Source organism: Eubalaena glacialis, chromosome 17 (assembly GCF_028564815.1).
Source record: "Eubalaena glacialis isolate mEubGla1 chromosome 17, mEubGla1.1.hap2.+ XY, whole genome shotgun sequence".
Classification (NCBI taxonomy): Eukaryota; Metazoa; Chordata; class Mammalia; order Artiodactyla; family Balaenidae; genus Eubalaena; species Eubalaena glacialis.
This window is the reverse complement of record NC_083732.1, coordinates 89,099,856-89,127,597: the sequence shown is the minus strand read 5'-3', so window position 1 is coordinate 89,127,597 and position 27,742 is coordinate 89,099,856. Positions and strand designations below refer to the sequence as shown.

The window sequence follows — 27,742 nt, the reverse complement described above, 5'->3', positions numbered from 1 at the left end:
AAAACAACTCAGAGCAAACATCTTATTTTTCAGGACATGCACGTTTTTGTATCAACAATTAAGGCGAGCTTGGTCAGTGAAGGCAGGTTACAAGCGGAGGGGTTTTTTTCATTGAAGTACACTTAATTTGCAATGTTGTGTTAGTTTCAAGTGTACAGCAAGGCAATTCAGCTCAGTTTTGTATATATGTTTTGTATATATGTTGTTTTTCAGATTTTTGTCCATTATAGGTTATTAAAAGATACCGAATATAGTTCCCTGTGCTGTACAGTAGGTCCTTGTTGTTTATGGAGTTTTTAAGAAGCTGTAAAGACAAGCTCAAGGATTTCTGTTATCAATTTCTGTTAACCCTGTGGGGCACAGTTTCCAGGACAGATCCGGCCACTTAGAGGCCCTACAGGTGAAGGCAAAGCCTTCTCCCTTCGTTACCTCTTCCGGTTCCTATCAGGCATGGCTGGATCAGACCCGCAGAGTGTTACCCCCATCCCGGCCCGGCCTCAGCGCGGGGTTGCGGGGAAGTAGCCAGAAGCCCAGGCAGACCGGCCCCGCGCGCAGGCGCAGACATCAGGACCCGGCGCCGAGGAAGTGCGCGCAGGCGCATACATCGGGGCCCGCGCACAAGCGAAGACGTCAGGGAGCGCTCCGCCCCCGCGCCATTTCCGGGATCCGCGAGGCCTCCCAGGTACTCCAGGCCGGGGGTGGGCGGGAAAGGCGGCCCTGGCCGAGGCCCGGGGGTGTCGCTGTGCCGCGGACGGCACTCCGCGCCCGTGCTCCTCCTCGCTCTCCGTCTTGTGGTCCCCTCTCCCGGTGCCCGGCTCTCCTGGCTCCCCCCAGGGCACCAGAGCCGTTTCCCCGGGACTGGCGCCTCCGAGCGCGGCGCTCAGACCGCCGGGCCCGAAGGTTCCCGCGGCCTATGCGCCCCGCACCCGGCCCGCCCGATCGTCCACCGCGCTCATTGGGCTTTCTCTAGAAGCTCGCCGTTCTGGGTCGGGGCAGGTTGGTGAGGTTCAGCCGAGTATTCGCATGTGGCCGCGGACGTCCGTTTTCGTGGCTGCGTGGAATCCCGCTGTAGAGCCACAGACGATCCCTTTATTCCTTCTCTCCGTTGCGCCTCCTCTCTGATGCGGCGGGAGGGTGGCTCAGTGGTATCCGTGTCCCCACCCCACCCCCGCGGGCTCTGGTAATTGCGTCGGCCTTCTCGGCCCCGCCCCCGCTCCCCTGCTGCTTAACTTGTACAACCTTGGCCTTTCCCAGCCCTGATCCCGCCTTCCCTCTGCCCAGCCTCCGCACGCCGGGGTGCCCGGGGCTCAACGTGGGCTGCTTTCCTTTCTACCTTGGTTCGCCCTTAAGCCATCTCCTGTGGGACGCCATCCACCCCCTCAGTGCCACTGGCTCAGCCCTGCCAGCCCCGGCCTCTCCCTTGATCTCCAGCCGCCTCAGCAGCTTCCTCGGATGTCTGCGGAGCCTCTCAAAGCCAACAGATCAACTGCAGCGCTTTCCTGCACACCCGCCTGCCCTCCACACCTGCTTTGTTCACGTTCTCCATCTCAGTTCACGTCACTGTCATGGTGCCACTGGTCCAGAAATAAGGGTGTCATTCTTGAGTCCTTTTTAATTTTTACCCCTTTTCAAATTCTCCATTGGGTCTGGTGGTTCCATCTCCAAAGCACGTCAGGACATGACCCCAGCCACCGCATCAACTTCCGGAGTGGGCAGGCGATCCTGCTTCCACGGTCGGCTCAGCCCGCTGCCCACCTGGAGCCGGGAGGACTTTCTTCAGTCTTCCAGTAGTTCCCTCTGGCTGTGCCAGGATAAACCCAGACTCCTCCTCCTGGCCTGTGAGATCTGTGCCCTTTGATCCCCCTGCCTCTCTGTCCTCATCCCCTAGGACGCCCCTCACCCCCTAGGACGCCCCTCACTCAGAAAGCTCACCGTCCCCCCCGCCCCCCCGCCGCTTGTCTGTTTCTCTAAATTCATTCCTGCGTGAAGACCTCGCATTATACGTGCTATCGTATGTGCTGTTCCCTCTGCCCAAACGTTCACCCAGGTCATTCATCTGATAGTTGCAGCCCCTTCCTCTCCTGGCCACCTGACTCAGAGCAACCTGCTCTGACCATGCTCCAGGGCACCCCTCCCCCACCCCACCCCCTCTGCCGTCCCGCCATTGCTCACTCCTGAGATGCTCACCTGCACCTGCTTCCTCCCGGCAGCCTCCAGGGTGGCTCGGTGTTCCCAACACGGTGCACAGCACCCTGTGTGTTCATTGCTGTTTTTGTTTCTGCTGAGGATGGGGAAGCTCTTCATGAGGCCCAGCCCTCAGGGGTGTTAGGGGGTCACCTTTGCGTCAGCACTGGCTCTGCTCCCTAGGTCTCTGTACTGTGGCCACCTGAGCCTGCAGGATGTTTCACGGGATCCCAGCCACTCCTGGCATGGGAGGTGAGTGTGGCCCAAGCTGGGCCCAGGGACCCAGAGGGCTTAGGCTTTCAGCCTCTGCGGCAGAGGCTGATGGGAGTGGTGGCCGGAGCATTTGGGAGGTCTATAAGTGTCCGCCCCCGCAAGACCTCAGGTAGTGGCCAGGGGCCCAGAGACCTCCTCCAGGTGGGGTCAGCTGGGCGCAGAGATGACAGCTTTAGTGTGGCTGGAACCTCAGGGGGTCTTGGGTATCCCACAGTCCTCAAGCCAGGGAAAAGATTACAAAGCATGTGACAAACGTGTGTGCCCATCACTGCATCGTAAGCAAGGTAGCCCAGAAACAGGTGGAATGGAGGACCAGCCCTGGCGTGCAGCCCCCTGGACCCAGAGGCATGTCCTCTGCTCAGGTCACCCCACAAACTAACTGATGGGGATGCCGAGATTGAAATTCCCCCAGCTCCCTTTGGGCTCTTTGGGACATAGCCCGGGGAGGCCTTGGGAGGGGTGCTGAGACGGGGCTGGGCCAGGGCGGTGGACAAGCTTGCCAGGGTGACCTTCGTAAGCAGCCTGCCAGCTATCTGCCTGTTCTGTCGCAGCCCCTGGAAACAAGCCGGAGCTGTATGAGGTGAGTGGCGGGCACCCGCCTGGCGGCGTTGGCCAATAGTCTTTGTCCGCGTGGTCCTCACCGGGGCCCCGCAGCCACTGTGGCGCTGCTGGCCGACCCTCTGCCCTGTCTCCCTAACAGGAAGTGAAGCTGTACAAGAATGCCCGTGAGCGGGAGAAGTGAGTCCAGCACTCAGGCTGCCTGCCTCCCCCACACTGAGGGTCAGAAGGACATGGGGTCGGCCCAGGGAAACGGGTCCCAAGAAGCCTCTGCCAGGGGTGGGGTGAGAGGGGCAGCCAGACACGGAGCTCTGCCTCAGCGGCACCTTGGGTAGGACTGGCACCCTAGGCTCCGGGACCCCGGCTTCCCTGCCATGGCGGCCGCGGCTGAAGGATGCGCCCCCTCAGGTATGACAACATGGCGGAGCTGTTTGCAGTTGTGAAGACGATGCAGGCCCTGGAGAAGGCATACATCAAGGACTGCGTCAGCCCCAACGAGTGAGAGCCCGCTTCCCTGCACCACCGACCCGTACTTGGAAGCTTGTTTCTGCCCTCCAGGGCTGGGGTGCTCAGTAAGGAGCAAGGGCGGGGGTCTGAGGCTCACCCAGCGCAAGGAGGGTCCCCTGGGTGCTGGTGGCCTTGGTGCCATCTCAGGCAGGGACATCTTGGCAGCAGTAGCCCAGCATTCTGGGGAGAGGGGAGCCCAGCGCCCTGGCTTCAGGATTCTGCCCCAGCTTTGCTACCTGGGGCCTCATCAGTGCAAATGCATAGAAGGCGAGCAGGGTGGCACAGGCAGTCAGTCCGTGGGGTGCCGCTGGCCAGGCCTGGCAGCCAGGAGGTACGTGGGGCCTTTGTTCGGTGCAGCAGCCCCTCCCCCATAGGACCACGAGCTGTCGACGTGGAGGCACAGCCAACACGGCCCGAGGAGCGGGCACGAGGGGTCTCGCTGGGCCTCTGCCTGGTGCTGGGCTGGGGGCCAGGCTGCACAGTCCAGGCCAGGTCCGTGTGGCAGCTGTATTTTGGCCATTACCACCTTCCGCCACCTTCCAGAGTTCTTTTTTTGTATAAACCAAGTGGGAAGGCTCGGCCCTCGATGGCCAATCCCTGGCCCTTCACCCAGCCCTCCGTGCGAGCTGCCACTTGTCTGGAAGGGCCGAGGATAAGCAGGATGTGCCAGGCGGCGCTGGCCTGGCGCTGAGGGCGGCAGCCTGACCCTTCCCCCCAGGTACACTGCGGCCTGCTCCCGGCTCCTGGTCCAGTACAAAGCTGCCTTCCGGCAGGTACAGGGGTCAGAGGTCAGCTCCATCGATGAATTCTGCCGCAAGTTCCGCGTGAGTGAGCGGCCCCTCCACCCTGAGGGGCGGGGGCGGGCGTGGGCATGGGGGCCACTGGGCTGGGGCTGGGCTGCCCCGCGAGGCCCAGCACCGTGTGCCCTCCCTCAGCTGGACTGCCCGCTCGCCATGGAGAGGATCAAGGAGGACCGGCCCATCACCATCAAGGACGACAAGGGCAACCTGAATCGCTGCATTGCCGACGTCGTCTCGGTGCGGAGGCGGGAGGGCCACGTGCCCACAGCCCCGGGGTGCACAGAGTAGCTGGAGGGGGGTGGGGAGGGCAGTCCTCCTGGGCAGCTTCCGGGAAACCCCCTGAGGCCCCTCCCATCCCAAGGCCCACGTGGGATGTGCCCAGGGCTCCCACCCACTGACAGCTCCTGAGGTGCAGGGTCAGGGTTAGGGCCCACGTGACCCCACGGCCGAGGCTGAGGAGGGCGAGGGCCGGCTGGTGCTGCCCTGGGCCCAACCCTGCAGAGGACCAGGCTGGCGGGGGTCTTTGCCGGGGGCCCACGTCGTCTCACACACACAATTGCCGCCAGCTCTTCATCACAGTGATGGACAAGCTGCGCCTGGAGATCCGGGCCATGGACGAGGTGCGGCTCCCGGGCGGTCGGGGGTGGGGGCAGGGGAAGCGGGGTCGGTGTCCCAGCGGGTGGTGTTTCCGCAGATCCAGCCCGACCTGCGGGAGCTGATGGAGACCATGCACCGCATGAGCCACCTGCCCCCTGACTTCGAGGGCCGCCAGACGGTCAGCCAGTGGTGAGTGTGTCACCTGCTGAGCCGCCCCGTCCGTCCCAGCCCCGTAGCCCCCCACCTGCCCCAGCCCAGCTCTGTGCTCTGTGCCCCACAGGCTGCAGACCCTGAGCGGCATGTCAGCCTCAGACGAGCTGGACGACTCCCAGGTGCGCCAGATGCTCTTCGACCTGGAGTCAGCCTACAACGCCTTCAACCGCTTCCTGCACGCCTGAGCCCAGCCTCCCTACCCCCACCTTCTGTGATGGTCCCGTTTCCCCCGACGTCTGCACACGTTTTGCCGTGCACAGTGGCCTGGAGCCCGCTCCCCCAATAAAGATGCTTTCTGACCTCCCTGCTGCTGTGGACACCCCCCGCCGCCCCCAGGCCCACCCTGCCTGTTTGTCTGCCCTCTGGGCCTCGGGAGCACGCAGCCCATTCATCAGGGAAGAGCCTCAGTGGCACTTCAGAGGCAGCGGCTTCCCTGGTGGGCACCGCCTGGCAAGCCAGCAGGGGTGCGCCTCCCCCCAGGCCAGGTAGGCTTGCATCTGCCTGCCACAGCTTCCCCCACCCCTCAGCTGAGAGCTTTAGGCAGCGTGGCGGCCCAGCTGGCCAGGTTGGCGCAGAGCCTGACACCTGTGCAGCAGGGCCCATCCTTGTGCGGTAGCTCACAGGAGCCCTGGTTGATAGCTCACAATAGCACAGCTTGTCCTCCTGCCTGCCACCAAGGGTGTCCCTCACCCGGGAGCAAGGCCCAGCCGGCAGACGCCACGGGAGCCCCAAAGCTGGTCTTGCCCAAAGCCTGGTGGGGAAGCAATGCCAGATCCTTTACTAGTGTTCACCACGCCTGCTCCAAGGTCTTGTGCCGTCAGTGCTGGAAGCTGCCTGGCCCCGCAGTGTTTACGTCCGCGTCCTCATCCTCTGGGGCAGACAGCAAGCAGCAAACCAGAGACCAGGGCTCTGGGTTCCAAGGTGGGTTGTTTCCAGTTTTAGCAGCTGTGGCGTTGGGATGAGGGACATGCCAGAGTTTCATTGTAGCATTTTCTCTCTCTTAGTGGTGCTGCTTTGTATCTGGCTTCTAGAGGCAAGCAAATAAAGTGTGTGGTATTTCGAGTGGTGATGGAGGAGGTCCAAGGCTGCCAATGAGGAGGTGCCATTGCATATGGGGTGGTCAGGAACAGCTCTCAGCGTTGAACAGGAGGTCCAGGAGAAGTGAGCAGGGCTCCCTGGGGAAGGAGGAAGGGTGTGGGGAGCCGGGTGGGAAACAGGGCTGGAAGGCGGGTGAGGACTTGGGATTGTACCCAGGAGCCCCGGGTGCCAGTGAGGGACTCAGAGCAGAGGCCCTCATCTCCCTTGGGTGTTAGGAGGGAAGAGCAGAGTCAGCAAGTGAGGGGGAGAGACCGTCAGGTTCTGGGTGTGGACCGTGCTGTGTGTGGCGCCCACAGTCCTTGCTGGATGCAGCGGTGGAATGAGGACTCCGGGGTTGCACCTAGGCTTGAGCCTGAGCACCTGGAGGGGTGGAGGAGCTCCTACTGAAATGTGGACGCCTGGGGAGGAGGGGCCCTGTGTGCACAGGCGGAGCTGGATGTGGCTCTCGGATGGTCAAGGGGAGCCATCAGGTGCGTGGCTGCACACCAGAGGGTGGAGTTCCAGAGACAAGGGTGAAGGCTGGTGTCTGGGGTGAAAGCACGCTATCATGGGTGCCAGGAATTCTACCCGAGGTGCAGGACTGGCGCTGCATCAATGCAGGAGCTGAAGAAGGGGCGACCGGGGCCCGGGGAGGAGACCAGAGGCCCAGGTGTGGAGGACAGTGAGCTCCAGGGCGGACCGAGCCGAGGAAGAGCCCTGCCGAGTCTGGCCCGCGGGGCTCTCAGTGACTCTGACAACAGTGTGGGCTGGGTTGAGGCTTCAGTGGAGCCTGGGAGAGGCCACCAGTGCCTGAGTCCCCACGACCTGCTGTCCAGGGAGCTGAGGGGGCAAAGGGCCAGGGAGGGTTGTTGGGGTCTATTTTAATTTTTTATTGCAATGAAATATGTAAAACATAAAGTTGGCCACCTGAAACATTTCTAAGTTCAGCGGCATTAGGTGCATTAACCACATCGTGCATTCGTTGCCACCACCTGTCTCCAGGACCCTTCTCATCTTCCTAAACTAAAACTGTCCCCGTTAAACAGCTCCCTATCCCGCCCAGCCCCTGGCACCAACCATTCTACCTTCTACCCCTGGATTCTGGCGACCCCCAAAACCTCGGAAGTATGAATGGAATCATACAGAATTTGTTCTTTTGTGACTGGCTTATTTCGCTTAGCATAATGTCCTCAAGGTTCATCCATGTTTTAGCATGAGACAGGATTTCCTTCCTTTTCATGTCTGAATAATATTCCGTGGTATGTCTAGACCATATTGTGTTTATCTGTTCACCCACTGATGGGCCCTTGGGCTGCTTCCATCTTTGGGCTTCTGTGAATATCCTGCAATGAATGTGGGTGTCTGGCGCTTGCTGGATGATGGCCTGATGCAGGAGGGGCCTGGGGATAAGCCCAGCGCTGGCGGGGGACAGGCAGATGTGCAGGGGAGTTGGTGACACACTCTGGCTGCTCTGGGCTAGGAAGGGAGGGCATGGGTAAGTGTTTGGGGGGACATGAAGCAGGGAAACGTGGGCCCACACAGAGGGGTGCTGAGGCCCGAGGGCATGCCAGCTGTGTGCCAGGCCTCCACCAGGGGACCTGAACGGCTGGGCTGAGACCTTTTCCCTGAAGCTAACCAGGCCTTGAGCAGTGGATGACCTGAGGCAGCAGCTTGGTCCCAGGCTCAGCTCCAACCAGCCCCCAGCCCTGACAAGGTGGGGTAGGAAAAAGGCCAGTTTGGGCCCAACAACTGGGGTGGGGGGGTAGCCCAAATCTTTCCAGTTTCCCTCCTCATTGACTCGGGTCCAGGAGTTACCTGAACCCCTGGCAGACTCTTCCCATCCCCTCCCCTTGCCTGATACCCCTTTAGGACCCACCGAGGTCACACTGCAGTGCCATCCAGCATGTGTGTGGGTGGGAGGGCAGGAACTACACCTGAACTCGGGCCCAGGACACCGTCCTCAGCCTGAGGCCCTGCCCTGGGTGGCACAGGATGATGGGGACGGAGTCCTGGGGCCTGAGCTCCCAGGTCCCCTGGAGCCTCTCCTCCCCCACCCCAACCACGCCCCCTAGGGACAGGGTCAGGGTCAGCAGTCGGTCCAACCAGGTGTGGAAGGGGCCATCCACACACTCCCTCTAGAAGGCAAGGCTGCCCCGAGACTGGGGTGTTGGCTAGCTCCCTGGGGTCTGCCCCTTTCTCCAGACTGCCAACTAGGCAGAGATGAGGCCTAGAGGTTCAAAGGCCGGAGCGGGAGCCAGCAGGGAGGGGCAGGGCTGGGAGCCACAGTTCTGCCCCTCCCGGAGCCTAGTGCCCACTTCCGCCTTCCTGCTGCCCTCAGGGCCCAGGAGCCCCTCACTGGCTGGTGAGCCAGGGGGTATGAGCAGAGGGCCCAGCCTCCTTTTTGCTCTTGTTTGTGTGGGGCTTTGGCCATTTCCTGGGGAGTTTTCCCTGGAGGGTTTGGAGAGGGGCACATGACTCAGCCAGCACCTTATCTCAATTCCCTCGGATTCCAGCCCGCAAGAATTTCAACACAGAATTCCATCGCAGCTCAGGACCCCACCCCCAGGGAGGCCCTCGAAGGCTCTGGGGGTGTCTAAGCTGCCTGAGCCAGGGGGCAGGGGGGCCCTCCTGGGGATGCTGCAGGGAGGGGAGTGGGGCGGGGCCGTATGGGGGCTTTCAGGTGGGATGTGGGGACCGGGCCTGCGGTGGTGTCTTGGAACCTCTGCGCCAGGCCCCCTTGGCTTGAGGGCAGCTCTCAGAGAGAGGGCCCCGGGAAGCAACACCCACACTGAAATGGAGTTCCCCTAAAACCGAGTTCCTCTGCCAAGCTCCTGCGTAGCCTCTCTATGCAAACCTTATTCCCTGTCTTGTCCGACACCTGTTCCCCTCAAGACTGAGGAGCACCAAAAAAAAGGGGGGGATTGAAACTGAGCAGGACCCGCGGGGGCCTCCTGAGTACAAATCCTTCCCTTGTCCCCCGTTTCTTGTTTGTAGGAAATGGGCTTCATTCAGCCCCCTAAGACCTTCCCTGAGTTCCAAAGGGCAGGTTCAAACTGTTGCTAATCAGGGAAGGGAGGGGATGCAGAAACAAAGGAGGGGCAGTCAAGAAACTACAGCCTTGGGGCAAGGTCCTGGCTCCCCTTGGAGCTCTTCCGCCAGAACGAAGGCCCCCACCCAGGTGGAGGATGGCGACTACCAGCTGGGACCCCACAGCACCGCCGCCACCTCCCCACCAACCACTCAGGAGAAAGTCACATGCCCTGCTGCCCTCACCCCAAAGTTTGCCTATTAAAGACTCCCCAGAAACCATCGGGGAGTTCAGGGTTTTTAAACACGAGCCACCCGTTCTCCTTGCTCGGCCCCCCAGTAAACCCTTCTCTGCTCCAGACTCCGACGTTTCGGTTTGTTTGGCCTCACTGTGCATCGGGCACACAGACTTGCATTCGGTAACAAGATCCTTGCGGGAGCAGAGGGGGTGGCCCGGGGCCGCAGCTCAGTGGGCCCAGCCCAGGCTCGCCCCCCGCGGGCAGCAGCACCTCGCTCGGGGAGGACCTGGAATGGTTAACCTGCGACACCTCCAGCAGCCAATCACAGGGCCCCGCAGGAAATGCCTGGAGAGCCTCGCCGGGGCGGGCGGGTCCCAGCCCAGCCCGAGTCTGGCACCAGGCAGCCCATGCAGCCCACAGCCACCCAGGTGACCATGGCCTCCCTGGAACTCAGAGCACCCGGGGGCCGCAGCTTGGTTGGCCTGGCCGGGCCCAAGCCAGGGCTGCTGCTGGCCTTGCTGGCCGCGCTGGCGTTGACCGGGACGGCGACCCCACCTGCCCGTCTGCTGACCCTGCTGTCCTCAGGCCAGGGTGTTCTGGACCGCATGGCGCTGGGCAGCCTGTTAAATACACTAGCGGCCCGTGTGCACTGCGCCGACGGGCCGTGTGGAAAGGTAACGGCCCCACCCGACGGGTCCCCCAGCCCCAGCCCCAGCCCGCCGCTCCACCCCGAGGGCCGGCGGCAAAGGGCTCGGGCAAACTCCAGGAGGCGGGCCGAGTGCAGTGGCCTGGCGCCTGGGCCCTGCCTGCAGGCCCGAGCCCACCTTCCCCCACTCCGCATTCAGACCCACCTGCCCTCCCTGTTGGTGGGGCGGTGGCGTGTAGGGACCCGCGGCTCCGGGACCCCAGGGCTGCCCCACCCCCACCCCGTCAGCCCCCAGGCCAGCAAAGTGGCAGTGGTTCCAGGAAGAAATCACCCTGAGGTGGCGGGACCCCTGTGTGTGTGTGTGTGTGTGTGTGTGTGTGTGTGTGTGTGTGTGTGTGTGTACACGCACGCACGCGCAGTCCTGTCACTGAGGGGGATGGTGGGGAGAGTATGTGAGTGAGCAGGTGATGGAGAGGTGTCGCTGTGAGAGGGATGGAGAGGATGGTGGTCCTTGTGTGAGGCCCCCGCAGGGAAGGGGGCGGCTCCTGAGCCACAGATACCTGGCCCCTGCCCACCTGTCTCTGCCCACAGTGCCTGTCTGTGGAAGACGCCCTGGCCCTGGGCAGGCCTGAGAAGCCAGGGCTCCGGTCCGGTCCGGCCCTGGAGCCCAGGCACATCGCCCGCCTCAGTGCTGCCGCCGCCCTCTACCTCAGCAACCCGGAGGGCACCTGTGCGGATGTCCGGGCTGGCCGCTGGGCCTCCCGCGCCGACCAGCTCCTGGCCCTGCTCGAGAGCCCTGAGGCCCTGACCCCAGGCCTGACCAGGCTGCTGCAGAAGATTCAGGCCCAGGCCGCTGGCCGGCCCACTTCTGCGGAGGTGGGGGCTCGGGCGGGCTGGCCGGGGGGGCGGTGGGTGAGGAGGAGCCAAGAGGGATTGAGGGGAGGGGGACCCCTTAGGGGGTTGGGCCTCGACACCTTTCTGGGCACTTTGGGGAGTCTGGGCTGGGGGAATCACAAATGGAGGCTCACCACTGAGTAGGGCAGGGCTGCAGGGGCCCCAGGAGGGGCCCTGACCCTGGACAGGGTCTGAGAAAGCTCCTGGGGCTACAGGGAGGAGCCCTGGGGGGAAGGTGGGGGCCTGGACCCGCTGGGCCAGGAAGGGGGAGGCCTGTGGTACCAGGGAGGGGCCCCAAGCAGGGGAGGGGCCCAGCCCAGGTCTTACGTGAACAGGAAGAAGTGGTGCTCCCAGGAGGCTGGTCCAGGGTCACTGGAGTCCAGGGGGCACCAGGGGCAATGGCAGAGCTAGAGGCCAGGAAGTCCACGTTGCCAGTGAGGCTGAGGTCCAGCTCCTCCCCAGGCCTGTGTAGACCTGCCTCAGCTGTTGGAGGAAGCGGCGGGGGTGGGGTCTCCCGGCAGCCCCGGCCCAGTGCTGGCTGCCCTGCTGGACCACGTCAGGAACGGGTCCTGCTTCCGAGCCCTGCCGACCCCTCAGTACTTCGTGGACTTCGTGTTCCGGCAGCACAGCAGCGAGAACCCCAACATCACACTGGCTGGTGAGGCCTGAGCTGGGCCACTGGGCAGGGAGTGCCCTGAACCCCAGCATCGGTGCCCCTGGGGAGCGCAGGGCTGGAGCCCACACAAACTTTGTCACTCTGTCCTCCCTGCCAGAGCTGGAGGCCTTGATGCAGCGCCTGGGGGTGGGCGGAGCGACCGAGACCCATGGTGACCACAGTGACCACGGTCATCTGGGAGAGGGGGCCAACCGCCAGGGCCCTGTGCCCCTTGCCACCCCCAACAGCAGCTCCAGCATGTGGGACACAGTGAGCAGCCCATGCGCCCTCGTCCTGGGGAGAGGTGGGGTCCCACTAGTCTGCTCAGGTCCCTGACCCCCAGGCCTGTCACCCCCCAGGTATGCCTGAGTGCTGGAGATGTGATGGCGGTGTATGGGCTGTCTGAGCAGGCTGGGGTGACACCAGAGGCCTGGGCCCAACTGAGCCCTGCCCTGCTCCAGCAGCAACTGAGTGGGGCCTGCAGCCCCCAGCCTGAGCAGCCCACCCAGGACCAGCTCAGCCAGGTGGAGAGTGAGTGCCCACCTCCCCAGCTGTGCCTGGCTGTGCCCAGAGGGCTGGCAGCATGGAGGTGGGACCGAAAAGGGAGGAGGAAGTGGCTGCTGGGCTTGGGAGGGGCGGGGAGAGCTGGGCCAGGGCTGGCAGGAGAAAGAGCCATTGGCGTAGAGGGGTAACAGGGAATATGGGGGCCTGAAAGGGAAGAGGATGGAGTTTTGAGGCCAGAGGGCTAGCGTGAGCAGCCCTGGCGGGTCTTGCTCACTCCTGGACCCCACCTGGACACCCTTCCCTGGGAAGCAGGGATGGGGGGCTGAGGCTGAGAGGGAGGCTCTCACTGTGTCCCCCCCCCCCCCACCAGGGTACCTATATGGCTCACTGGCTACGCTGCTCATCTGCCTCAGCTCCATTTTCGGGCTCTCGCTCCTCACCTGTGCCAAATGCAGCACTGCTACCCACTACATCATCCAGACCTTCCTGAGCATGGCTGTAGGCGCGCTCACAGGCGACGCCCTTCTGCACTTGACGCCTCAGGTTGGCCCCCTGCCCACCAGGACCCTCCCTCCCCCACCAGGGACTCCCCTACCCAGCCTTCCTTCCAGGCACACCCTCCTGGGACCCTTCCCTGACCCCTAACCCCTATCTCCTTGTCTGGGGGGAGGAGGCCCTGGGGCAACTGGCCCAGTGCCCTCTGCCCCCCCAGGTGCTGGGGCTGCACTCGCATGATGGCGAAGGCCTTGGCTTGCAGCCCACCTGGCGCCTCCTAGCTGTGCTGGGTGGTCTCTATGCCTTCTTCCTGTTCGAGAGCCTCTTCAACCTCTTGCTACCCCTGGACCCGGAGGTCAGGTGCATGGGGGCTGGACGCGGTGTGGGGAGGAGGGGGGGAGGCGTGGTGGACCCTGAGCCGCTGTCCCCGCAGGACCGAAAGGACGGGCCCTGCAGCCACGGACACAGTCACGGCGGCCACAGCCATGGCGTGTCCCTGCAGCTAGCGCCGAGCGATCTCCGGCCTCCCAAGCAGCCCCACGAGGGCTCCCGCGCAGACCTGGTGAGCTGGCTCTGGCCGGACGTCCCTACCCCACGCGGAGCCCTGTCTGCACTCCCAGCCCCCACGCCAAGGCTTCTGCCCTTGGCCTGAGCTGAGGACCTAGCTCCGCGAGCCCCTCCTCTCCTCCCCGCCCAGAGGCTCATCTACGCGGACCGCATCCTCCCCCCCAACAGGTGGCGGAGGAGAGCCCCGAACTGCTGAGCCCGGAGCCCCGGAGATTGAGCCCAGGTGAGCCCTGAGGGAGGCCCCGGAAGCATTGGGTGCCAGGGGTTCGGTGCGCAGCACAGGCGCGGGGGGGCGGGGGCGAGGAGGTGCGAGGCAGATGCCCACCCACGCCGGCCGCGCCCGCAGAGCTGAGACTGCTGCCCTACGTGATCACGCTGGGAGACGCCGTGCACAACTTCGCCGACGGTCTGGCCGTGGGCGCCGCCTTCTCGTCCTCCTGGAAGACGGGGCTGGCCACCTCGCTGGCCGTGTTCTGCCACGAGGTGCCGCACGAGCTGGGTGAGCCGCGAGAGGTTCCAACGGGGCGGGGGCGGGGCCTGCCCGTAGTGGGCGGGGCCTGCCTGGGGTGCGGTTGGTTGGTTGGCGGGACGGTTGGGAGGGACTATCGGAGCGGGGCGAGGTCTGTCGGGGGTGGGCGGGCCGTCGGGTGGGCGGGGCTCTAGGCCTAACCCCGCCCCGCCCGCCCCAGGGGACTTCGCGGCCCTGCTGCACGCGGGGCTGTCGGTGCGCCGGGCGCTGCTGCTGAACTTGGCGTCGGGGCTCACGGCCTTCATCGGCCTCTACGTGGCGCTCGCGGTACGCGTCGGCGAAGACGGCGAGACCTGGATCCTGGCGGTAGCAACTGGCCTCTTCCTCTACGTGGCGCTCTGCGACATGGTCAGCGCGGAGTGCGGGAGGGGACTGCCGTGGGCGGGAGCTGAGCAGGAACTCTGAGCTGACTTCTGACCCAGGGCCCACCTCCTCCTCAGCTCCCGGCCATGCTGAACGTGCGGGACCGGCGGCCCTGGCTCCTCTTCCTGCTGCACAACGTGGGCCTGCTGGGCGGCTGGACCGTCCTGCTGCTGTTGTCGCTGTATGAGGATAATATCACCCTCTGATAGCCTCTGCCCCAGTCTCGGCCCTTGACTCTGGCTCCTGGCCCTGCACTAGCTCAGCCCTTGGAAACCGCAGCCACCCCGAGAGCCCCGGCATCCATCTTCAATAAAGACACTCTTGTCCTTGGAGCCCAGCCTGCTTACCTCGCTGGGAGGGAAGGGTCTCCCACCAAGACAGGTCGACAGGTGGGGCAGTATCTCTCCCCACAGCAGTGCCTGGTGCCTGATGAGGAGCCAGGATAGCTGAGCTCAGGGACCTCCAAGTAGCCAGCCTCAGTCCCCTCATCTGTAATGCATGGGAAGCAAAGCCAGAGAAATGGGCCAGGGTCTGTGGGCCGCAGGTAGGACCTGGGGTCCAATCAGGAATCAAATTTGTTTGCTTGTAGCAGAAAAAACAAAACAAGCAGCAGCACTTACACAGATGCGGGCTTGTTTCTCTCTCATGAAAAATGGGCCTGGAGATAATCAGACCAGAGTGTGTGGCAACCCTCAGTGAGGCCCAGGCCTCTACTATTCTGCTCCACTGTCCTCAGCAGAAGTGTCCATCCTCAGAGTCCCCGCGTGGTAGTTTCCTAGGGCTGTAGCACAGCCCACCACACACTGGGTGCCTTAGGATGTCAGAAATTTATTTTCTCAGAGTTCTGGAGGCAGAAGTCTGAAATCAAGGGGTCAGCAGGCTGTGCTCCTCTGAAGTCTCTAGGGAAGAATCTGTTATGTGAGCTTCAACTGGCTTCTTGTACTGGCCGCCCCATCACCCCTCCCACCCCCCAGCCTTGCACCATCCTCCAGCCCATCACCGTCCCTCTCGAGCAACTTTGAGCCCCCACTTCCACTGACAGCCTCCTTAAATTTCCCATTGAAGAAGTACGTCCACCAGGCAGGCCCACATCTGCTTTCCTGCTGGCAGCCCCACAACCTCCCAGCCCCTCTGCCCCCCTTCTCCTCCTGTCTGCCTGGAATGGAGCTGCACCCCGCCCGCTTCTGCTCTCCCAGCTCTGTGCTCCTTCAGTGTCCCTGCCTCTCTCTGCACCGACCACCTCTCTCCCACAGACAAACTCTCATTCCTGTGTCAGGGCACTTGCCACATGCCAGGCTCGAGTCTGAGGGCTCTGTGGCCACTGACCTGTTTATCCATCACAGATGCCCTGCACTGTGGGTGCCGTGACTATGCCCATCTGACTTGGATGAAGAGAGTTAGTGTTCTGGCCACAGCCGCAGCTCTGCCCCTGCTCCCTCCTCTAGTACATCCTCAGGGTGGCTCTGGCTACAGTTTTTGTTACGACTTTTTTTTTTTTTTTTTTCATGCTATCAGAACTTTATTAGGTGGAGTTTGGGCAAAAGAGAAAACCTCTGAAACAGTCACCCACCTGGTTCAGGATGACCGGAATAAAGGAGCCTTTGCTTGGAGACATGCTCTCACTGAGATGAAAGCATATCTTTGATTTTTTAAAAGGGGAGCTGACAGGCTGAATATCTCTGAGTGTAAATTCAGATTATTTTAAAAATGGTCAGCCAGAGGAAGGCAAGTCTCTGGGGTCAAGACCAGAACAGAAGCAGAAGCCCCTGCTCTGTATGGAGACAAACGGGTACCACTTTTATGTTGGGCAGGGGTGGGGGGTGTGGCGGGGGACATATCTCTGCTATTCCCAGATCAAGATTTGGAGGGAGGGAAACATGACAAATGACAAAAGGACCAGTTTCTCAAAAATCGAGGGATAAAGTAATTACACTAGGACAAAAACTCAAATAATGGTTTACAAGGGAGCGAGATAAGTCGTGATTCTTCATTGGTACCTGATCCCAATACTCAGACTGCCTTAAACCAGCCTTCCAGGGGGCTATGTATTAATAGAAGGCCTGAAGGGAAAAGGGGAAGAGGGGGCTTATTTTGCTACAGCAAGAAGGGGCTTGAGTGGGGAGAGTAGCAGCTGGCCCCCACTCCCCCAAGACTTCTATCACATCTACAAATATATATAAATACATTATATAAAATAGCAAGTCTGGGAGGCAGGCTCCCCACAAAGGCTCGGGTGACACAGTTACACGTCACAGGAATTCTAGGAAAGGGCGCGGGGCTCCTAGAGAAATGGGCTCCGGGTGTTCTCTCCTGCCCAGGGTAAGCTCTGCCCCAGCCCACCCCTCTTTTCAGGGTTCAGTTTTGTTATGACTTTTAAAGGGGTTTGCTGTGACTTAGGGGTCACACACCTGCCCAGGCATCCAAGTGACCCCTTTGTCCACCGCTCAAGGGTCCAGATTTGAAGCCTTGTTGCTGAAATGAGCAAGTGAGTGGATCTGGATGCAACATGAACACATATTTCTATGCCATTTTCTCTGGTGTGACTATACTTTCTTGTTTTATTTCCTAAGATTCCGTTTCTTGAGAATTCCCTGGCGGTCCAGGGGTTAGGACTCCGCGCTCCCACTGCAGGGGGCACGGGTTGATCCCTGGTCGGGGGATTAAGATCCCGCAAGCCGCGCGGAGCGGCCAAAAAAAAAAAAAAAAAAAAAAAAAAATTCTGTTTCTAAATCCCAGACCTGTTCGCGGGTACCTAGGGCGAGTCCCTGCCAAGTGAGGAGAGGACTGCTTAGCTGTGCGTGGTCCTAGCTCCAGGGCCCTTGAAGTGGGCAACTGTGCCAGGCCTCGGGAGGGAGCAGTGGGCACGAGGCGCGAAAAGCGCCGTTCTGCGGGGAGGGGCTCGTAGAGGGGCCGGCGGGACCACCAGCAGCTACGCGACCGCCAGTGCCAGTCAGGGCCGTGCGTCGTGAGTACGCGTGTTCTGGTGGGGGTGGGGGGGGTCGCTCTGCGGGGGAACACTGAGCAGGGACGGGACACGGCATCTCCAGGAAGCTCTCCCTGGACTAGTCGGGCGTCCGCCACACTAGCGGCACCTGCCGGGGCGTAATTTGGCGACTGTTTATGTCCGGGGGTCTCTGCCCTCCCGGCCTCCACACTGCGAGGCTCGCCTGGCTGAGCTTCGGCACCCGGCAGGGCGCCTAAGACCTCGCCTCTTCCTGCGGGCGAGACCCTCAGCGGTGACCCCATTCTGGGGTCCGGGGGCGGGCAGGGCCCTGGCCGGCGGCCCTGAGCCGCCTCAGCCCCCGTCCGGCTTCCAACACGCTCCTGCGTTCGCCCGCAGCGGGACCCTGGATCTCGAGAGAGCTCGGTTTTCGGGGCTCCGGAGGCGGAGCCTCGAGGCCGCCCCAGACCACCAGGGGCCGCTGTCGCTCCCGTCGCAGCTGCGCCTTGGCGGCGCTGCGCAAGCGCAGAAACGCGGAACCTCGGCGCGCGGCTTCCGGGCCTTGCCGGGCCGTGTTCACTGCCGTACGGGTCCCCCGTCACCCGGCTCCAACTGCTAGGTGGGCGGCAGGCGGGCGGTCGGTCCTGTGGTCGTGCGCCGGCGGCCCGGCTCATCCTGTCGCCTTCCGGCCCTGTGCAGCCCGGGCTCGGCGCCATGTACGCCGTATACAAACAGGCGCATCCGCCCACCGGCCTCGAGTTCTCGATGTATTGCAACTTTTTTAACAACAGCGAGCGCAACCTCGTGGTGGCCGGGACCTCGCAGCTCTACGTGTACCGCCTCAACCGCGACGCCGAGGTAGGTAGGCCCGCTCCAGCCGCAGCGCCACGCGGCGAGGGGTGCCCGGTAGAGACAGAGAGGCAGGACAGACGGGCCCCGTGGTTGGTTGTGTCCAGAGCCTGTTCTCTTCGCTGCCGCGTTCCTCGACCTCTTCCCACTCCTGGCGGGCTCGGAGGCCTGCCCTGCGCGTCTCATTTGCTCTTTCGTTTTTTTTAGCAAATTACATGAACACCTGCTGTGTGCTAGGTGGTAGCGATGCAGTAGTGAACAAAACCTGCAAAAACTTGGGGCAGGAGGACACCCGCTGACCAAATGCACACGTGCGAACACACCTGTAGATACACTGCAGCCTGCAGAAGGGGCAGCTGAGGAAATGGAGGAGAGAATGAGTGATCAGAGGAGCCTCCTTTAGGCAGAGTAGGAGTTTGTTGGGGGAAGAACTTTCCTGGCAAAGAGAACAAGGCTGGGTGTAGGTGTGGGTCGGAGGTCGGTAAAGTGTGATGAACCCATCGGTAGAGGAGATACTTTGGTTGCCGGAGGTGTGAGGTTTGGTCCAGGGGGACTTCTTGCAAGAGGCGGCTTCTCATCTGTTCTTGAAGGGGGAGTAGGAGCCGGGAGTAAGAGCCAGGCGCAAGGATGGGGAGGGGGTAGGTTCCAGGCAGAAGGAAGGCCTGTGCGCAGGCCAGAAGTAATTGAGGATGGGGAGGGGGTGAGGGGTTGTACTGGGGTGCAGAGTGGAGGTGGGGTGGGAGGGGTTGTCGTCCGCGGGGCAGCAGGTGGACAGGGCCAGAGGGCAGCCAGGAGGACGCCGCCTTCCTGGGCACCTACCTCAGGACATGGGTGTTTGTTTTGTGTTAAACGTGTGTACTGCTGTACTAATTCACACGTGACAAAGCAAGCAAAATATAGAAGGATGTGAGAGCTTTGCGACTGAATACGTGTCGTTAAAAAATCTTGGTTTAAGCTTTTGCGATACAGTAGTTTTGAGGTCAGTATTTGGTTTTTGTCAAAATTTCAGTCAAAACTGAAAAAGAAATTTTGCAAATAAATATATATGGTTCCGCACTGAACAGGAGGACCTTTGCTGTTACTAAATCTGAGACTGGTTTTCAGTCAACTTTCAGAGACAGACTGGAAGTTTTTACATTGTTACGTGTTTTACAAATGGGTTCACAGCATCTTGGCAGGGGTTGGTGAGCGCTGCCTCAGAGCACCGCTGCTGTGGTGGCGCTCTGGTTCTGGTTGTGGGGGCGGACCACACGCTGCCAGCACGTCACATGCTGGAGGCGAAAGTGCCTGTGCCCACCAACAGGATGGATGAAGCCAGGCGTGGTCTAAAGCTCCCTTCCTTGGGCAGGTGAGATTTGAGTGGGCGAGGAGGATGGTGTGGGGAGAAGAGCTTCCAGGCAGAGCCGAAGGTCCCAGGGCAGTAGGGGCATGTGTTCCGGGACCAGCCCAGCGGCGGAGAGGGAGGGAGGAGTGAGCAGGTGAGAGCAGAGGGTCAGAGGGGTGACGGGCCGGGGTTGGGGCATTGGCACCGCAGGCTTCTGGGCCATTGTGGGAACTGAGTGGTGACTTGAGGCAGATGGGGAATTAAGGTTTGGGCAGAGGAGCGAGCTGACCAGACGGTGTCTCCCAGGGTCGCTGTGGCCGCTGTGCGGAGGAGCAGCGGGTGCTAGAGGTGGCAGGAAGCGCTTGGGTCAGGACGGACGGATGTGGGGATGTGCGGTGGGCAGGGGAGAGGAGCCCAGGGCGATGCCGAGGCTCTTCAGGGTCGAGGCTTTGCCTGGGTCGGAATTTCGGTCTGAGCGCCTGCAGGGCAGAGTTGCCGGCATCTGAGAAGGGAGAAGGCTGCGGGGAGGGCGTGGGCACTGGGGTCAGGAGCTCATTTTGGACATCGTAGGAGTTACTTGTTGCTGCATCACAAGGTGGCCCAAAGCTCAGCCGCGTGAAGCAGCGGGCACTGCCTCGCGGGATCTCGGCTCGGGAAGCCGGGAGTGGCCCCGACAGGGTCTCTTGGGGCTGCAGTGAGACTTCGGCTGGGGTCGCCGTCCTCTGAAGGCCCCACTGGGGTTGTGGTTTCTGCTTTCTTCCGAATCGTCGGTTCCTCACCGTGCGGCCTCTCCACAGGGCTGCTCACCACACACAGCCTCCCCCAGGACGACTTAGCCCCCCGGGTTGGAAGCCGCATGTCTTTTGTAACCTGATCTAGAAGTGGTCAGGGCCACGTGGACCTCCCAGCGCAGGGAGCTGCTGGGGCCACCACCGGCACTTCGAGGTGCTCACGCCACAGCCGGAGGCGATGTCCAGGAGGGGTTGGGGGCTGGAGCTGGAGTCGGGGTCTGCAGCCTGTGGGTGGTGTTTAGACGCGGTAGCAGCAGGTTGCGATCACCCCAGAGATGGCCCCTGGGGCGCCCCAGCATCAGGGGGTAGGAAGAAGAGAAGAAGCCGTGGACGAGTCGGGAGCGGCATGGCCAGGGAGGTGGCAGCCAAGCCAGAGAGTGTTCTGGCGGCCGAGGGAGGGCAGTGTTTGGGGACCTGATGCTGGGTCCCATGTTTCTGAGCCTCAGGTGGGTCCTGAGGCCTGGAGGCCCCTGGTGACCCCGACGAGGAAGTCTGGTGGCAGGCAGGGGTGCGGGCCAGTGAGGCCAAGAGCCTGGTGCAGGAGGAGGGCCAGTACCAGTGGACCGAGACAGCTCCCTGGGAGAGGTTTGCGCAAAGGGAGGAGAAGAAATGGAGCAGGAACTGGTAGGAAGGGCAGGATTTTTTAAGGGGAGTGAGACGGCACATTTTGCTCCGAAGGGAAGGAGCCGCCTGTGCGGGGCCCCCGGCACAGCCCACTCTCAGCCCACCAAGATCCAAGGGAGCTTGCACGCCTCTGAAGGGCTGTAAACAATTCCACAGAAGATCCTTGACAGACCAGATGCGGCTGCAAAGCCTGAGTCAGATACTTGCTCCCCGGCCCTTCATAGGAAAGTTTGCCAACTCTTACACCAGAGAGTGGAGTGTGTGGCAGCCGGAGGTGGAGTGCGGGCTGGGGTGGAGTCCTCGGGTGGGTGAGCGTGTTGGGGGTCAGCCTAGGCACTGCTGCGGGACAGCCTGCCCTGGAGCTTCAGACAGCACTGTCACCAGGGTGGCACACACCTGTGGGCGGCCGGGAGCTTGGATGGCACAGCAGGGACCGTGGGGACGCCTGGCCTCTGCTCTGTGAGGTCTGGGTCTTGTCTGGGTGACTTGAAGAGCATGTCTCTCCCCTTTCTCTCCACGTGGCTGGCTTGGTTTTCGTGGCAGGCGGCCTTGAGGTAGTTGAGCTTCTTACGTTGAGGGAAGCGGCCAGTCGTGGCCAGGGCCAGACCCTGGGGGCACAGCGTCCCTTTTGTCACTGACTGTCCTTCAGAGCACCACCCCCAGCCCGGATTCAAGAGGGAGTGGTGAGCCCCCTCTGGAGGCTGTCTTCAGTCTGCCCCAAGGAATCAAGTGCAAGTGCAGGGGCTGCCGTGGTGACAGGAGGGAAGGAGAGAGTGGGGAGCAGATGGTGGGGGTGGGGCGTGTGCCTGGTCCCTCAGTCCTGGGGGAAGCAGACCCCCGGCAGCTGCGGGAGCGGCAGGTCTTGCTGCTTTGCAGGGCCGGGCAGCTGTGACCTCCGGGAGGAAAGAAAGTGGATAGCACTTTCTTGAAATTAAGGACAGTCTCAAGTAAATAGAAAATGTACCATGGATGGGAAGTCTCAATATTGTAGAGATGTCATACCCTCTCCAAATGAATCCAAAAATCGTGTCCTTTTTCTCAAAGTTGCCATAAGATTTCTTGTTAGATTTCATAATCTTGATTCTCAGATTTACATGGAAGAGCCAAAAATCAAGAATGTATAATTTTATTTATTTTTAAGAATTTCTAAAAAAAATTAATTTATATTTTATTTATTTATTTTTGGCCGTGTTGGGCCTTCGTTGCTGTGCGTGGGCTTTCTCTGGTTGTGGCGAGCGGGGGCTACTCTTTGTTGCGGTGCGCGGGCTTCTCATTGTGGTGGCTTCTCTTGTTGTGGAGCACGGGCTCTAGGCACGCAGGCTTCAGTAGTTGTGGCGCGTGGGCTCAGTAGTTGTGGCTCGTGGGCTCTAGAGCACAGGCTCAGTAGTTGTGGCGCACGAGCTTAGTTGCTCCACGGCATGTGGGATCTTCCCGGCCCAGGGCTCGAACCCGTGTTCCCTGCATTGGCAGGCGGACTCCCAACCACTGCGCCTCCAGGGAAGCCCGCATTATTTTCTAATTAGCTACCTTTGAGGCCACAACAGGTCTCTGTGGTTTATTACCATCTGGCTCCACTGAGCTTCCCCAAACTACACAGAGTCCTTGTAACCCTTTATCCTCTTGACCCCCACGCTTTGTTCTGTTGTCACAGGTTTTGCTCCTGCATAGGTTAGGAGCTCTGCAGAACATGACTGTTGTTGTTAGCACTTCGGTTTTACATAATTTCAGACCCAGAAAAGTTGCAAAAGCACAAAGATTTCCTGTGGACGCTCACCCAGAGTCCCAAAGGTGAACATTGTGCCGTATCTCTGTCTTTTTTTCCTGGACCTGGAGGATAAGTTGCAGGCCGGGACCCCTTGGCTCCTAGAGGTCAGCGTGTCGCATGCGTTCAGACAGTACCAGAGTCTCTGCAGAACCACAGGCCAGTGGTCTGAACCTGGACGCTGGTGCTGGTGTAGTTCAGGCCTGGTCACATCTGGCCAGCGTGTCCTGTGATGCTCCTTGGTGCAGTCACTGGGTGCTGGTGTAGGTGGCTTGGTGGGGTGAGCAGCCCGCCAGCTTTCCCACTGGGATGTTGGGACTTTGAGGCCATAAATGCCGTCTTACTGCTCAGACCTTCCTCTTCCAGTTTCAGCAGCAGTGATTGTGTTTGTCAGCATCCATGGTGATGGTGACACCACTGCGGTGCTTTTCCTGACCCCACCCTCTCTGCTACCTTCTTGGTGGGCTTTCCTTTCTCCCCGTATTCATTCCTTTCTTTATAACACCACAGGCTCATGGATTCTTATTCTATTCAGTAGGTTGTAGTCTTTTTTTATCCTTTGGGGTCTTCAGCCTGAAGACCTTCCATTAGTAATTCTTGAAGAGTGTTTCTGCTGTCAGTGAATTTGTTCCACTTTTGTTTGTCTGAAAATGTTTTTATTTCAACTTCCTTTTTGAGGGATATTTTCACTGGGTTTAGAATTCTAGGTTGACTTCTTTCTTTCATCACTTTAAAGCACTGGCTTCTGTAGTTTCTGTTGAAAATCAGTTTGTTTTTTAAAATATTTATTTATTTGTTTATTTATTTTGGCTGCACCGGGTCTTACCTGCGACACGTGGGATCTTCGTTGCGGCAGGCGGGCTTCTTAGTTGTGGCATGCGTGTGGGATCTTAGTTCCCCGACCAGGGATCGAACCAGGGCCCCCTGCATTGGGAGTGCGGGGTCTTAACCACTGGACCACCAGGGAAGTCCCTGAATATCAGTTTTTATGAAGGTGTTGTCTCTTTTTGCCTCTGACCACTTTTATGATACTTGTCTTTGTCTTTGGTTTCCTATCTTTCAACTGCGATGTGCTTCTTTGTATTTACCCTGCTTCGGGACTTGCTGGCTGACCTTGAATCTGTAGGCCGATGCTTCTTATTGGAATATTTTTGGTCATTTCTTCAGTTTTGGGTTCTGTCCTTTTCCTCCCTCCGTCCTTCTGTGTTGCCAGTGGTGTGTTAGACCATTTGATTATGTCCCTACGTCTCTTAAAATGGATTTACATTTTTACTCTGTGTCTTGCGTCTGTACAGAATTGCAGTTGGTCTCTGTGTCTTGACCTTGTGTCTGGCGAGGGGAGAGGGTGTCCTGGCCTAGTCCTCATCTGAAGGGCGACTTTCACATTGTAGTTCACGTGCGACACTTGTTATAGATTTACTGTGGATGACCTTTATTTGATTAAGGAAGTTGTATTCTTGGGTTAGTAAGAATTTCTATCATGAATGGGTCTAAATTTTATCAAATGTTTTTCATATCCATTGAAAACAATACATGATTTTTCTCCTTAATTTTGAGACTTTGGTAGATTGTAGCGATGGGCATTTTTGTGGTAAACTGACTTTGCATGCCTGGAATAGCAACTTGGTTGTGGTGTAGTATCCTTTCAAATGTCGCCAGGCTCACTTGCAGACACCCTCCTGCCCTGGGGAAGGTAGTCGGTAGGACACAGATGGGGCGAGGGCCATAGCCCTGTGTTGGGGTCACCGTCACGCCCAGTTCGGACTCAGGGGTGCGCCCGGCATGTCAGCAGAGCCGGGGTTCCTTCTTCATAGCAATCACATGTCATTGGCAGCTGGTGGCAGCCATGGCTGGGCCCAGGGTGAGTCTGGGGTGCTTTGGGGGTGCACAGAGAGTGCTGTCCATCCTTTGACCCTGAGCGTCCCGTGTCGGGACGGCTGCTGGGGAAGCTGGGTGGGGAGCTTCCTGAGGAGGAGCCCTGGGGCGGGCTGGGGACCCCAGATGCCAGTGTGAGTCTGTGGGCACGGCCGTCTCCAGCAGTGTCTGGTCGCGAGCCCTGTGGCACTCCTGGCTGCAGGGCCGGCCTTGGGTGGTCTTCTCCTGTCCCTCCGTGAGGTGCGCCCCTCACTGCCCTCCCTCCTTCTCCCTCCTACAGGTGCCGACCAAGAATGACAGGAGCGCAGGTGAGTGAGCGCAGGGTGGCTGCCTGGCCATGCACCTGGGGGTTGGCGGCCGGGGCACGGGGCCCAGATCCCTACCCACTGGCTCTCCGCAGAGGGGAAGGCGCACCGGGAGCACCGGGAAAAGCTGGAGCTGGTGGCTTCCTTCTCTTTCTTCGGCAACGTCATGTCCATGGCCAGCGTGCAGCTGGCGGGCGCCAAGAGGGATGCCCTGCTCCTGAGCTTCAAGGATGCCAAGGTGGGAGTGGGAAGCGGGGGGCGGGGGCGGGGCAGGCGGGGGCGGGAGCAGAGCGGTGGGGCTGCGGTGGGCGGGCCCAGTGCTGACCTGCCGCCCCCAGCTGTCGGTGGTGGAATACGACCCGGGCACCCACGACCTCAAGACCCTGTCTCTGCACTACTTTGAGGAGCCTGAGCTGCGGGTAGGCCTAGCCCCGCCCCCTGCCCCGCCCCCTGCCCCGCCCCCCGCCTCCCCGTGGGGTCCCCTGCCGGGGCCCGCCTGATGCCCCTCCCCCGCAGGACGGCTTCGTGCAGAACGTGCACACGCCGCGGGTGCGTGTGGACCCCGACGGGCGCTGCGCGGCCATGCTCATCTACGGCACGCGGCTGGTGGTCCTGCCCTTCCGCAGGGAGAGCCTGGCCGAGGAGCACGAGGGGCTCGTGGGTGAGGGGTGAGTGCCCGGGCAGGGCAGGGGAGGCGCTGCCGAGCCCGGGTTCCCCTCCCCGTGCCCCTCCCCAGCTGAAGCCCTTTGCCCCCAGGCAGAGGTCCAGCTTCCTGCCCAGCTACATCATTGACGTGAGGGCCCTGGACGAGAAGCTTCTCAACATTGTCGACCTGCAGTTCCTGCACGGCTACTACGAGCCCACCCTGCTCATCCTGTTTGAGCCCAACCAGACCTGGCCTGGGTGAGGCCCTGTGCTGCTGTGGCCATGGCTGTGGCCCTGACCCGGAGAGAGGCCCGCCCCGGGGGAGGGAGGGAGGGAGGGGCCGGGCGAGTCTCAGTGGCGCGGGACTGGGGACTGACGTGCTGTGACTGGCCCCCTGGCCGACCCGCTGTCGTGGTCCCAGGCGGGTGGCTGTGCGGCAGGACACGTGCTCCATCGTGGCCATTTCGCTGAACATCACGCAGAAGGTCCACCCCGTCATCTGGTCCCTCACCAGCCTGCCTTTTGACTGCACCCAGGCCCTTGCCGTGCCCAAGCCCATAGGTGAGGTGGGGCTGCTTGGAGAGGGTGGGTACGGAGAGCACTGGGCCCCACCCACCAGCATGTCCATCTCCAGGCGGGGTGGTGGTCTTTGCTGTCAACTCGCTGCTATATCTGAACCAGAGCGTCCCCCCCTACGGCGTGGCCCTCAACAGCCTCACCACCGGCACCACTGCCTTCCCCCTGCGTGAGTGTCAGGGTGACGGGGCCGAGGGGCGGGGGCGGGGGGAGGGGCGGGTGGCTGCCGGGTCCGGCTGACTCCCCACCACAGGCACCCAGGAGGGCGTGCGGATCACCCTGGACTGTGCCCAGGCAGCCTTCATCTCCTACGACAAGATGGTCATCTCCCTCAAGGGCGGCGAGATGTGAGTCTCCCCCTCCAGGGAGCCCCGTCCTCTCCGGCGGGTGGTGTGGTCCCCCCGCGCCAGCTCAGCGTGCCCCTCCCGGCAGCTACGTGCTGACGCTCATCACGGACGGCATGCGCAGCGTCCGCGCCTTCCACTTCGACAAGGCCGCCGCCAGCGTCCTCACCACGAGCGTGAGTGGGGTCTCGGGGGGGCGGCCCCGGGTCCGGGCTGGGCCCCGCCCTCACCCCCATCCTGCCTTCAGATGGTCACCATGGAGCCCGGATATCTGTTCCTTGGCTCTCGCCTGGGCAACTCCCTGCTCCTCAAGTACACGGAAAAGCTGCAGGAGCCCCCGGCCGGCACCACCCGAGAGGTTGCCGACAAGGTGGGTGTGGGGCCTGTGGGGACGCTGCCCTCCCGTGCGGGGCGGCCTCGGGGGGCTGCTCACCGCCCCACCTGCCTCACAGGAGGAGCCGCCCTCCAAGAAGAAGCGCGTGGACGCCACAGCCGGCTGGTCAGGTGAGGGCCGTCAGGTGAGGGCCGAGGGCGGGGGCTGGACTGGGCAGCCAGGTGGGCTCAGGTGGCCTTTCCACATGCTGTAGGGGGCAAGTCAGTGCCGCAGGACGAGGTGGACGAGATTGAGGTGTACGGCAGCGAAGCCCAGTCAGGCACACAGCTGGCCACTTACTCCTTTGAGGTGAGGCTGGGCATAGAGGGGTCGCCGCCCGCCGGCCTGCTGGCCCGCCTGCCCTCCTCCCTGCCTGCCCTCGTGCCCGCCTGCCCTCCTGCCCACCTACCCGCCTGCCCACCTGACCACTGCTGTGCCCGCAGGTGTGTGACAGCATCCTCAACATCGGACCCTGTGCCAACGCTGCCATGGGCGAGCCCGCCTTCCTCTCTGAAGAGGTGCCCGGTCGGGGGCGAGGTGGCGGGGGGCAGGTTGCACAGCAGGGAGGTGCCGTCCTCACCCCCCCGCCCCCCATGCAGTTTCAGAACAGTCCCGAGCCAGACCTGGAGATCGTGGTGTGCTCCGGCTACGGGAAGAACGGGGCCCTGTCGGTGCTGCAGGTGTGTTGGGGGCAGGGGTGGCGCCTCCTGGCGGGGCCCGGGTGCGCTTGCTGACACCCCTTGTGTCCTTCCAGAAGAGCATCCGGCCCCAGGTGGTGACCACCTTTGAGCTTCCTGGCTGCTATGACATGTGGACAGTCATCGCCCCTGTGCGTAAGGAGCAGGTAGGTGCGCCCCAGGTTGGCGAGGCCTGGGTGGTGCGGGGGCGCAGTGCTGCTGCCCACCTGGCCCGTGTGTGGGTGGCCCGGAGGCCGCCGGTCCCAGCACCGGGCTCTGCCGTGCAGCTCAGGCGGGCTTGGCTACGGGCTTGCTCTGGCTCGGCGCTCCAAGCACCTGGGGCTGGGCGGTGGGATTCCTGCTCTCCTTCTGCCTTCACAGGAGGAGACCACTAAGGGGGAGGGGGCGGAGCAGGAGCCCAGCGCCCCCGAAGCAGATGACGATGGGCGGAGACACGGGTTCCTTATCCTGAGCCGGGAAGACTCCACCATGGTGATGGGGCCCGCCCGGCAGCCTGGGGCGGGGGGG

At 61.5% G+C, this 27,742-nt stretch overlaps 3 protein-coding genes across 9 annotated transcripts in view; all 3 read left to right on the top strand.

Moving 5' to 3' along the window:
* The first annotated feature begins 602 nt into the window (after positions 1 to 602).
* Positions 603 to 5,435, top strand: VPS28 (VPS28 subunit of ESCRT-I). Of its 4 annotated transcripts, none has more exons than XM_061172206.1 (10): positions 607 to 682; positions 2,368 to 2,436; positions 3,009 to 3,037; positions 3,158 to 3,195; positions 3,424 to 3,513; positions 4,241 to 4,346; positions 4,458 to 4,559; positions 4,889 to 4,942; positions 5,017 to 5,108; positions 5,200 to 5,435. In XM_061172206.1, the coding sequence occupies exons 2-10, from the start codon at positions 2,400 to 2,402 to the stop codon at positions 5,315 to 5,317; spliced, it is 666 nt and encodes a 221-aa protein (XP_061028189.1). In that variant the 5' UTR covers positions 607 to 682; positions 2,368 to 2,399; the 3' UTR covers positions 5,318 to 5,435. The 4 variants fall into 4 exon arrangements, with proteins under 4 accessions (XP_061028191.1, XP_061028189.1, XP_061028190.1 ...); XM_061172207.1 differs by lacking the exon at positions 607 to 682 and adding an exon at positions 699 to 996; XM_061172208.1 differs by lacking the exon at positions 5,200 to 5,435 and having other exon boundaries at positions 603 to 682; positions 5,017 to 5,112.
* Positions 5,436 to 9,849: 4,414 nt separating this feature from the next.
* Positions 9,850 to 14,460, top strand: SLC39A4 (solute carrier family 39 member 4). The gene is made up of 12 exons (XM_061171612.1): positions 9,850 to 10,149; positions 10,713 to 10,997; positions 11,478 to 11,673; positions 11,789 to 11,940; positions 12,030 to 12,201; positions 12,545 to 12,717; positions 12,887 to 13,024; positions 13,103 to 13,231; positions 13,405 to 13,459; positions 13,583 to 13,735; positions 13,926 to 14,113; positions 14,206 to 14,460. The coding sequence occupies exons 1-12, from the start codon at positions 9,883 to 9,885 to the stop codon at positions 14,332 to 14,334; spliced, it is 2,037 nt and encodes a 678-aa protein (XP_061027595.1). The 5' UTR covers positions 9,850 to 9,882; the 3' UTR covers positions 14,335 to 14,460.
* Positions 14,461 to 17,597: 3,137 nt separating this feature from the next.
* The window catches only part of CPSF1 (cleavage and polyadenylation specific factor 1), a 15,341-nt gene continuing 5,196 nt past the window's right edge, over positions 17,598 to 27,742 (top strand). For all 4 annotated transcript variants that reach the window (XM_061172033.1, XM_061172034.1, XM_061172032.1 and 1 more), the window contains exons 1-17: positions 17,598 to 17,927; positions 24,575 to 24,602; positions 24,695 to 24,837; positions 24,938 to 25,018; positions 25,116 to 25,267; positions 25,356 to 25,502; positions 25,666 to 25,805; positions 25,879 to 25,989; positions 26,074 to 26,167; positions 26,253 to 26,340; positions 26,412 to 26,534; positions 26,617 to 26,668; positions 26,752 to 26,846; positions 26,981 to 27,055; positions 27,137 to 27,217; positions 27,292 to 27,381; positions 27,596 to 27,706. In XM_061172033.1, the coding sequence (XP_061028016.1) occupies positions 17,784 to 17,927; positions 24,575 to 24,602; positions 24,695 to 24,837; positions 24,938 to 25,018; positions 25,116 to 25,267; positions 25,356 to 25,502; positions 25,666 to 25,805; positions 25,879 to 25,989; positions 26,074 to 26,167; positions 26,253 to 26,340; positions 26,412 to 26,534; positions 26,617 to 26,668; positions 26,752 to 26,846; positions 26,981 to 27,055; positions 27,137 to 27,217; positions 27,292 to 27,381; positions 27,596 to 27,706 (1,755 nt within the window). In that variant the 5' untranslated portion in view covers positions 17,598 to 17,783. The remainder of the gene's footprint in view (positions 17,928 to 24,574; positions 24,603 to 24,694; positions 24,838 to 24,937; positions 25,019 to 25,115; positions 25,268 to 25,355; positions 25,503 to 25,665; positions 25,806 to 25,878; positions 25,990 to 26,073; positions 26,168 to 26,252; positions 26,341 to 26,411; positions 26,535 to 26,616; positions 26,669 to 26,751; positions 26,847 to 26,980; positions 27,056 to 27,136; positions 27,218 to 27,291; positions 27,382 to 27,595; positions 27,707 to 27,742) is intronic.